The 12,294-nt window shown below is 28.3% G+C and overlaps 1 protein-coding gene across 1 annotated transcript; it reads right to left on the reverse strand.

The window, feature by feature from the left end:
• Window positions 1–7,743: 7,743 nt before the first annotated feature.
• On the reverse strand, window positions 7,744–8,196 carry LOC124912282. The gene has a single exon (XM_047452873.1). The coding sequence runs from the start codon at window positions 8,122–8,124 to the stop codon at window positions 7,882–7,884; it is 243 nt and encodes an 80-aa protein (XP_047308829.1). The 5' UTR covers window positions 8,125–8,196; the 3' UTR covers window positions 7,744–7,881.
• Window positions 8,197–12,294: the final 4,098 nt, after the last annotated feature.

Here is a 12,294-nt window from a genome sequence, read left to right on the forward strand (position 1 = left end):
ACTTGGCTTAAAACCAAAAAATATCTCGAATGGAGATTTGAACTCATTTGGGCTAAGAGGAACTCGATTGATGACATGGGCAACACAACTCATGCCTTCTGCCCATAACTGTTTTGGTATATTCTTTATATGCAGCCACAACTTACAAGTCTATGTAAGATGTCGAATCTTCCTTTCGGCTATCCCATTCTAATGTGGGGTCTCATGACAGGAGAGTTCTCTTTTTAGTCCATTTTGCCTACAAAACAATTCAAACTCTTTTGAGCAAAATTCCCTACTATTGTTTATCCGCAATACTCGAATTTTTCTTTCTTGTTCTTCTTCTACCGTCTCCTTGAACTAGAGAAATTTATAGAAAACTTTGGACTTCTCTTTCACAAAATACACCCAAGTGAACCGGGAAAAATCATCCACAAACAGCAACATATATTTACTTTCCGAGTATGAGGCAGTTCGAGTTGGTCTCATCAAGTCACTATAAACTCGATCCAAAGAATTCTTACTTCTCGATATAGAGTTGTAGAATGGATGTTAATGAGCTTTCCCATATTGACATCCTTCACACACACTGCCCTCCTCAATTCTCGGATCTTCAAGTAGACCTTCGACAAGTTTCTTTCGAGATATAACACTGAGCTTAGTCATATTTACATGCCCAAGCCTTGCATGTCATAGAATGGAGGTGCTTTTGTCGTTCACCTTTTCTATGTACGAATTTGATACTAAAAGGACAAAAAATCATTTACCTGAGTTCCAGTGTGAATCACATCCGCCTTGATTTCTCTAACGTTCCTTAAGAACTTCACATAGTGTGGATCGAACAACACAAGGCTTCCAGCGTCTGCAATATTTACTACCGAGAAGAGATTCTTCCGAATTCCTAGAACATTGTAGACATTCTTTAGAGTAATAGATTCTCATTTGTCATTATTAATGACAACCGATCATTCATTTTTAACTTCATGAACCGAGTTATCTGTCATGACAATGTCACCGCCCATATTACGAACTCGACTCGATGAGAACACATAATCATCTCTAGTAACGTGATGTCCGCACCCTAAATCGACGATCCACCTTTGATCGATTTCCTGTTTACCATGAGACGCCTCTATTTTCTTTTCCTTCGAAGTCGTCACATCGACATGAAAAGCTTTGTCCCAGTCCTCCTCAACACGCTAGTTATACTTTTCTCTGAGATTTGAACTAGCAAAATTTCCATTCAAATTTACTCGACAATCTCTCTTGAAGTGTCCAATCTTGCCGCACCTGAAACACTTAAGGGGCTTTTTAGGAATATTTGAAGAATCCTGACATGTTTTTTCCTTCTTTAACTTTCCCTTTTTCCAACTCGATTTCTTCACGAGCAATGCATTGTTTGACTCCTCTTTTATACTCGTTCCAGTCACTTGTGCGGCCAACGACTCTTGAGATGACAAAAGATTTTCAAACTCCTCGAGTGAAGGTTGTTGAGCCCAACCTTGAATAGAGGTGATGAATGGTGTATACTCGGGTCGAAGTCCTCGAACAATATGCCTCTTTGTTAGAGCCTCTAAGATTTTATCATTTGGGTTCAATAATGAAGTTTATGAGCATATGCTCTTTACCTTAAGAAAGAACTCCGAGACAAATACGATTTGCTTTACGGCTGCCAACTCGTTTTCAAGCATCTGGAGACGAACCTCGTTCTTCTTGTTGAAAAGACGATCAAGTGTTTCCTAGATCTCCCGAGTAGATCCACAACCGATGATGTGTTCGAACAGATTGTGGGAGATTGACCTCTTCAACACAAATTCTGCCTTCGCGTTGAGTCTCTTTTGCTTCTTCGATGCTTCCGCATTTTTAGCAACATCCTCAGGAGCTACATCATCGTCGTCTACGACGATGTCCCACAAGTCTTCTTCGACCAAGTACGATTCCATACAGGTCTTCCATATCCGATAGTTTGACTGGTTTAACAGCTCCAAACCGAGTCCAGCTACACGACCACCACTTTCCATATCGAATAACAACGATACCTTCTTCACCAATGTTACCAAAGCTCTGATACCCCGAAGTCACAATTATTAGAAAGTGAATAGAAACTTTAGAGGATGAAACAAACTTGAATGAAATTTTGTTTATTGAACTTGTTGAAATAAGAACATGATTACGAAAAATTTGACATTAAACTAGGAGACATGAAGAGTCTCATTTATTAGAGATAAGATTTTGAATAATAACAAAAAGAAACATTAATTATTATTATTATTATTATTATTATTATTATTATTATTATTATTATTATTATTATTACTTCTAACTGTCTAATTACCAAGATCACAAAGGATGACTCAAAAGAAATAATTCATGATATTTTTCCAACATTAATTGATCATATTCTTCATGTAGCAAGGTTTATGTATCGAGGCCAATCTTGAAGGTTGGATATCGATGGGTTATACAATTTTTAATTTTAACTTTTTCTAACCCTTTTTCAAAAGATAGAGATGTATAAAAGGTTAAATTTAACACAATAAAGTTATCATTTTATAAGTTATTGAATATAGACTAATAATTCAAACTTTAGGAGAGCTTATTTATTTTTTATTATTTTTACCTAACCCTTTAATGGGGTGATCAATTTAGGCCACCTTCATCAATGATTCTATATGGACATGCATGATGCATGCCCTTGCTTTTGTTAATGAGAAACTTTGTATATATATCCATGATTACCAGCTTTGTTGCACCCTCATAATTGGCAACACTAATGATTAATTTTGGTATCTTTTCTATTCTAGGATGAAAATTAACAAACTCAGCATAGAAAAAAAGAATGGAAAACAAAATTTATTAAAAAAAATGAAATGCAATTTCTATGAAAGGCTAAGGAATCTCTTCCTCAAAGGATGTCAACAAATATCTATGCACCTTGAGGAGGAATTTAGTGTCTTTGAAAACAATATTCAACTCTAAATTTTGATTTTATTGTGCTAGCCATCAACTTCATGGTCACAAAAGTTTTTACTTTCTCATTTTGATTGAGTTGAAACTCCGGTCCAAAACATGTAAATATATGTCAATATATACATGAAATTAATTTTTTTTTAATATTTTAGATAATAATTAAGTGATTATTTTATTATATAATAAAAATATTGATTATTGGATTGACATGAATTATTATTTAAAATAATATATATATATATATATATATATTAATAGTTTGGTTAATAATTGAGTGATTGGATTGTTGAAAAAAAGAATAAGACTTAGAAGTAGGTTTGGATAAAAATTAAAAAAAGAAAATATGTAGCTTCTAGTGTAGTTCAAGTGAAAATAATCTCGACTATTAGAAGAGTCGGTCCCGAGTTTTGGGCTGCCCCATCCCGGTAGAAAAATAAATGTTGATATTATTTTTTTTGCCCTAAGTCTAGTTTAAAATGCTGATAAAAATGATTTTTTTTTTTAAGATTTGAACTCATAATTAGATAAAAATTTAAAATTTTATTTTGGACCACTAAATATAATCTTTTATGTTTAAAAATATAATAGATTTAATTAAACATATGACTATTTAAAATAAATAGGTTTCCGCTCAAGCGTACTTCAGGCCGGTCCTGCTTATTAGACTTTGTTAACTTGATTCAAGATAATAAACTCAATATAAAATGTTAATATAAAATATGTTTGTTTAGATGAAATAATATTTTAAAATATATTTTAATTATATATATAAATAAATTAATTAATATTTATTCGTTTCGTTCAACTACTAGGCTGCTATCGTTATATATGTTTCAAAACAGAACCATTTTGCTCTAGTGGAGAAGAAACACATTTGGTGTGATATACTAAGAAAATGAAGGTGAAATGTTTATTATATTTTATATATTTTTTAATAAGAATATAATTCTCATTTGGGTGTCAACACATTTAGCATGATACATGTAAAAGAGGAAAAGTGGAAAGGTTACATATTTCATTTAAATTTTATAACGTTTGTTTAACATATATTGCTCATGTGGAGCACATTTGGCATGAAGTATGAAGAAGAGGAAGGGAGGGTGTTTCAGATTTCTTTTGTTTAATAATATTAATTAATAAAATTTAAACATTTAGATATTGTTATTGTTATGCAAAAGAAACCTTAAGATTATGTTTTGAAAAATAAAAAAATGGTCAAAAATAATAGAATTAAAAAATAGGAAAAATATGACATGAAAATTTGAGCCTTATTAATGGTTATTTTGATTTAGTATTCATTAAACATGCTCAAATTTTAATTATATATATATATATTTATATGTTTTAATTTGTTCATTCATGATAGATTATTGACTTTTTCGTGTTTACAAATTGTTCTAAATTGACATATATTTATTCACACCCAAACTCACAACAACCAATTAGCTCGATTGAAATATGCTCAAATCTATCGTTTATTGCACGGAGGCGTGAATCGAGCATAAAGATAACAAGACTTTTGGGACATTAGGAGTCTCTTTCTAATATTCGGTGGATTTGTTTGAAAATAAAATATAGAAAATTCAACATCATTAGTTATAAGACTAATTAAATTTATATGTAATGCATTTTTTTCGCGTCTAATTTAGATAATATCCAGCTTCTAGTCAAAGGTATGGATGGACTAGGGTGTGCCATAATATAAAAATAAAATAATATAACTAATCAAGGTAAAGAAATTAAGCCAATCTAAAGTAATCAAATACAAAGATAACACTTAAAATAGACAATATAGAGTTGAAAAGCAAAACCATATATTATAAGTTGAAATATCATTTTAGAATAAATTTGATTTGAATGAATAAACAATTTCTTTCTTAGAAAATAAAATATCTTAAAGGGTTGTAACTCCTTCACCTAAAATTATGTGTAGTTATTATATATATTTTTTTTGTGCAAGTATGATTTTCAATGAAAAAATTAAGAGATTACATATTCTATTTTAAGTCTTTTTTTTTAATAGAATGTCATACATAAAAACTAAATTATATATTATGATTAGTCGCTAAATAATTTTTTACGAGAAAGGTTAGAGGAGACATCATTTGCTTTTGTTTGCAAAAAAATGGTTGCGATTGGGAGCCTAGTTTTGAATATAATTGGTATTGAATGGTTAATGTCTGAGTCAATCGTTGGTTCTAAAAGTTTAGAAAAAAATTGCAAGTTTGGTTGGATTGAATCAATGCGTCTCTATTATTGTTATCTTATAGTAAACTATTTCACTGGTAAGTAAGACGATTAGTGATCGCGATACACTGATTCATTTATTTCACTACACTCTTATTATGATGAGAGAAGATGTCTAACCTTTTTTTTTTTTTTTATAATCTTCAGTCTCGTTAACGTTAGTTTTTCATGTTTGTTCGTTAATGAACGTTTTATTTTATATTTTATTATTATTTTTTAAATAATTAATCACGTTGTGTTTAAAGTATGTTTGATAATATTTTGGGCATAAGTATTTTTGTATTTTTGCCTTAAAATTAGACGACTCCAATTTATATCTTATTGCATTATCTTCGAGAAAAAAATAGATTCTAAAATCTTATTTGATTAATATAAAAATGTTGTTTTAAAGTAAAAACAAACCAAGACATCTCTTACAAAACAAATATTCTAAAATTTAAATTGATTAACATAAAAATAAGCATACTTAATTGAATGAATAAATATATAGAGATAATTCAAATTTAATCTTTTCTCTATCTTCTTTTTATTCATGCACTACCTGTCTAACTTTCATTAGCAAATGAGGATATTCTAATATGGGCATTTTTTGTATAAAGGGCCAAAGCCCATTATAACTTTTACATCCTCCAGATATATAACTTCTTCCCATTAAACCTATTGTTAAAATATTTTAACAGGACTTCCGATTTTAGGACCCAAATTGATTTTGCATATTTTTTTAAAAAAAAATATCTTAACTCTAATGATATTTAAAAAATATATCTTAACTCTAATGATATTTAAAAAATATATATCATTCATAAGTTGGTTGAATTTTTTTTAATTAAAAAAGAACTAGAAAGACATCTCATAGTCATAATCTCGTTTAAACTCAAAACGCTTACGAATAAAATTGAAACTATGATCTCTTGTCTCTTAAATGGCATAAAATTATTATTTTTTTTACTTTTAACAATACTAATATATTTGCTTTTGTTCTTAATTTTATACACTAAATTCGTTTGGTTAAAATTTTAAATAAAAATAACTCAAATTAATTAAAAACATATTTTTAGACTCTCTTATTCATCCATCACTTAATTTATTAATAAAAATATTAAATATCCTATATTTTAAATTGTTATTTTTTATTTTATTATAATATATTAACTTGTAAATTTTTTACTAAAATAATTTTTACCTCTTTATAATTATCACTAATCATTACAATTTATTTTCTTTAGAAGTTTTATAAATAAAAAACTCAAATCTGAACAAAAAGTTAAGATATTTTTGTTAGGTTTGTATTAATATTTTTTATATTATAATCTTGTTATTTATCTAAAAACATTAAATTTAAAACATCAAATTGCAGTTATTCTTAAGTTAATTATATATATATTATTAAAAATAAAGTATGATTTTTAAAATTGAAAGAAAGAAAATAATTAACTTAATATTAAAGTATATAATTATTTAAATAATATCCTAATATATGCTAGTTAATTAAATTTAAAGAGTTATTTGTACAATTGAGCCTACAACTCTACAAGCATTTTAGACCCAGGTCTCACTAAGGTTCTAAGTTCGAACCCGTCAGACGACAAGTTATGCGTCTAGTTAAATTGGTCGCATTTAAGTGGTGAACGCAATTTTTAAAATTGCAGATTTTAGTGAAATTTAAAATATTCATTTAATGCGATGCTCAAAACGTGTAAAATAGATATGGTTATAAATGAAGTTAAAATACAAAAACAAGTGATACTTAAACTTGTGATATTGTCTAAGACAATAGACCAATAAATTGTTTTATTAGAGGTTTATAATCTAACCTTGTATTAGAAACATGTACTCAGTTGGTGAGAGGTGAATATCTGATTTGGAATCGAGTTAAATTATTGATGTTCTAGCCAGAACTTTGATAACAAAAAAAACAACTAAAGATCACATTACCATCAACAAACAAAACTCAAATTAACCCAAATAACAAAGATCAAACTAGCTCCAAGTAAAATAAAGCAGTCCATTTAGATCAAATCCCCCAAACTATATAAAGATCACATTTTTCTTCAGATTTCAAATGGAACAAGATAAAGAAGATCTTGCCATGTAACCAATAAACAAACAAACCTAATTCTTCTTCAATAACTTCTTCAATCTTCAATTTGATTCCCCTTTTCCATTCTTCAATTTTCCTTTTTCATTATTGGGTATGAAACCAATCATAAAGACTTCTTCTCTAAATACTTACAAAAGGAGTAATCCAATTGAAAACCAATCCAAATTCCAACTTTGCCTGATCCAAATTCCAACTTTGCCTGATCCAAATTCATACACTCAATTAAAAACTCATTTCTTTTTCTTCCCAAGAACAAGAAAAATGGAACATTCAATCCATAAGAGGTTCAGTTCATCCATCAAAGATGAACAAGAAAGACCCATGATGAAATTCATCATCTGTCTTTTCCAAATCAGCTTATTTTTCCATGAATTTGAGAATTCTTTAGCTACAGAGATGCCCAAATCAAATCTAAACTGAAAAAATCTAAAATTAATACATAGACATAAACGAAATCAAGAAATATTATAGAAATCAAGATCCAGTGAAGCAAAACAATGAAAGGGCAGGAAAAAGGATACAAGGAAGGAAAAGACGAATGAGTTGAGAAGAAGAATTAATGATAGATCACCGTTTGGGGAAGATCAGATGGGTTTGATAACGCTGGATCCATCAGGATCTTCATCTGCCGGTTGAGGATTGGGATTGGGATTGAGAGGGGCGCGGATGTTGTTGTTGTCTTCTTCGTCGGGATCGTAATCGGGATTGAGACTCCGATCAATTGCTTCACGACCCTTCTCGAGGCAGGGTTTGCACGCCATCTCAATGGCGATCCATCCAAGAACTAACCCTGCAATTGATATCAGTGCTGCTGTTAATGCCGCCATTATACCCTTTCTCTGTTTCTCTTCTCTCAAAGGAAGAAGAAGAACTGGCTGAGATGAGCCTGCAATTAATGTGAAGCAATTATTGACCGAAAATGGTAATATATATTTTTTATTCTTTTAATCATATATGATTTTAATAATTTTTTTTTTTTTTTTTGTTAAATGTATATTAAAAAATGATAAAGAATCGTTTAAGTAAAACCAGATGACATTATAAATAAAAAAACGTTATTCAATATATTATATTAATTGATTTTATTGGTTTTCAGAATAAATATAAGAAAACGTTAAAATAATAACTTTATGAATGATACGAATTGGACGATTATGATAATTGAAATTTGGGATTTTAACTCAAATATGTAGGTATGTTATATCAGTTACATTAATTCAAACATTTCAGTAACTACCCAAAAACTCGGACATCATCCAATAAATCTCAGTAATACTAATCATCCATCGACAATGCAAAAGTAAGTGAGTTATCGATTATTTTTTTTTATACATACGATAATGATTATCCATATTACAACACTTTTAATGCAAATATCATCATACACGTTTTCAATTAGTATTTAATTTAGAAACGGTTAGAAATCTTGTCTTAAAAAACAGAAATATATATATATATATATAAATGATGCTACAAAAAAAAAATTAAATATAATGTTACAAAGAATGAAATCACCATAATAAAATGTTGATTCGAGTCATGTGCCTAGCATATTTCCTTTAAAACAGTTTCACCGTTTCCCTTTGTGATGGAGTTTATCATAGATGACTGTCTCCCATGGTACAATGAATCTAGTAATGATTTAGCACTATAATCACTACACAATGAGCTTGACAAAATACATGAATCAATCACTGTGTTTCAATGGAAATATGACGAGTCAAAACTCGAAGAACACTCGACTGAGTAAAAAAATTCGAAGAACACTCGACTGAGTAAGAAAATTCGAAGAACACTCAATTGAGTAAAGAACTTGAAGAAAATTCAAGAAAAATAAAGAAAAAACCTTTCGAGTTCTAAAGAGATTATGGAATGAGTGAAAAAGAGATATGAGATATTTTTCAAAGTTTCAACATGAAGGGGATAAATAAATTAATTTATCAATCAACAGTTTTGATAATTCATTCAACAGTTGTCATACCCCCTTGACATTTTAAGATTCTTGGCATTTGATCTTATCCATTGACATATCCACTGGCATTAAATTTCACAAAAAATTTACATTTGAATTTGATATGAATTTATATTTATTTAAATTATATTACATTTAATTTATTTATCAAAATTCTCATTTCCATTTAATTAATGAAATTAGTTTAAAATTCCAACAATCTCCAACATTAATAGAAATTGAAAGATTAACCCGGTAAAAGATTCAACAGTTGAATCCTATATAAGATAGGTAGGTTTAACTTTACTAGCTGATTTACGGTAAAAGATTCCCTTTGAACATTTTCTTATGAAAATATATAACTTTAATAGCTGATTAGTAGACTCGATGTCTTTGAAATATTCTGTCATTTGTGTAAACGATTACACATTTTCACATAAAATTCTTCTTGATACATGTCAGCTCTCATGGGGTTGTCCGTTTTGGCCATAGAACACTCACCTGGTTCTGTGAGAGGTCTAAAATTGAGCCGTGCAATTTTTTCGAAGCTTCCCTACTTCTCACTCGCATAAGTTATCTTTTTGCTCACAAAGAAATCATTAAAAACGATATGTTTATCCTCGTCAAAATTTATATTGTTTTGTTATAGGATTAATCCTAAACAATAATCTTCAAGGTCAGTACGATTAGGTTGTCCCATTGAACTTAGTTCTTGGGATCTCCAGTCTGCATAAGTTGGGTTTTCCTTCATACCAACTTATAGTAGACTAATGTTTTTAAAGACTTCAAACTAACTCTCTATTCAATAATTTGATTAGGTCCACAATGTTATCTTTGATTAACATAGTCAAATGTGATAACTCTATTAGAAAGTATGGTTTAATGAAATTATGTCTAAGACATTTATGTCTAGATTTATCATTTACTATAAGATTGTCCAATTTCATATAACTATCACAATAATTAGAAATTTCTTTTTATATAATCTTGGAATATCTTTCAATAAGCATAGTAATTCATACATACTTATCATTTAAATATTCTTTTGTGAAAAAAATTATTATTTGGCTAACTAGTAGACAAAATGTCTTTGAACTATTATATCTTCGTGTAAACGATTATATATATCACAAAAAATATATTTTTCGTTAGAAGATTTTCACCCATATAGTTGCACTTTCAAGTGTAACATATTCATTTGTAGACGTAAAATCTTTCATATCAATTTATCATTTGATAACAACATGATACCTTGTTTAGTACAACTCACATCTTAATGAATTTAATCATTTTTATCGTAATTTCCAATGATAAAAATATCGTATAAAGACACACGTAATTAAATAACCACTTTCATTGTCTTTATGATATACACAATTGTCACATTTATTAACTTTTCAGTTAAAATTAAAATATGATTAAAAATTCCATACCATTATTGTAAACATTGTTATAAATTATACAAAACTTTACAAGTTAAATTTTCTTTATTAATTTATTTTCATAAAATCTATTTTGAAATATTTGTTCTTCAAATTTGTATGATAATAATATTAAAGAAAAACGCGTCTCTTGATTTCAAACACTCAGAAAATCAAATTAAGCACTAACTAAGCAAATTTAAACAAGACATTTTCTTGTTATGTTAAGTTGCGCAACTTTATCTTTAATAAAAAACATATTTCTTTTGGTACCTTTTAAAACACATCTATGTGAATTAAATCCAAAGTTTTTTTTTTAATTCTTGTGTTATACTTATCATTAAATTAATAAGATAACTATTATTGTGAATATTTAATTGAATAAATCATTAATATATAATTTCTATATAAAAGATTAGAATGCTAATTCATATATAAATCATTTTCACACAATCTCTATAAAAGAAACTATAATGTCGAATCAATTAAAAATATTCATTTCAACGTATTATTTCTATAAAAGAAATTAGAATATTTAATCATATAAATACTCATCATCATAAGCTAAAGTCGTTTCTCAAATCAATTAAGTATGAAACCAAGTACGCCATCTCTATTAATGCCGCATTATTATTTTTTGGCTCTTCAGATCTAAGCTACACAACTCTTCAACTTCTTGGTCTCTAGCTTTACCACTATTACGACCTTCTGTTTTCTTTAATTAAAAAAATGTATATATATATTATAATTCATTATTTTAAAATTGAAACCATATGTTTCAATTATAATTAATTCGCTATAAATTTAAAGATAACTATTACTTTAACTATTTAGTTACTTTTTTTTATTATTAGTAATAATTCATCATCTTTTTTGTAACATCGCAACTCGTATTTCTGAAACACCAAAGACAAAGATTTTTTATGGCAAAACTACTAAATAACTTAGCACACAAAAACTGTTTTAAGAGAAATCTTGTCTTAAAAAATAGAAATATATATATAAATGATGATACAAAGAAATTAATTAAATATAATATTACAAAGAATGAAATCACCAGAATAAAATGTTGATTCGAGGTATCTGCTTAACACATTTTCCTTAAAATAGTTATACCGTTTTCCCTTGTGTTGGAGCTTATTGTAGATGACTGTCTCCCAATGTACAACGAATTTATTAATGATTCAGCACTAGAATCACTACGCAATGAATTTAATAAAGTACCTGAATCAATCACCGGGTTTCAACGAAAATATGACGAGTCAAAAACTAAAAAACACTTGACTGAGTGAAAAATTCGAAGAACACTCGATTGAGCGAAGAACTCGAAGAACACTCAAGAAAAATAAAGAAAAACATTTCGAATTCTAAAGAGATTATGAAATGATTGAAAAAGAGATATGACATATTTTTCAAACTTCCAACATGAAGAGGATATTTAAAGGTAGAAATTAAACCATTACAATAAATTCATTTATCAATCCAACGGTTATAATTCATTTAACTGCTGTCATTCCTAGACTTTTCATGACATTTTAAGACTCTTGGCATTCGATTTTATCCATTGACATTCGATTTTATCCATTAGCATTAAATTTCAAAAAAAAAATTACATTTGAATTTGA

The sequence above is a fragment of the Impatiens glandulifera genome, chromosome 8, assembly GCF_907164915.1.
Source record: "Impatiens glandulifera chromosome 8, dImpGla2.1, whole genome shotgun sequence".
Lineage (NCBI taxonomy): Eukaryota > Viridiplantae > Streptophyta > Magnoliopsida > Ericales > Balsaminaceae > Impatiens > Impatiens glandulifera.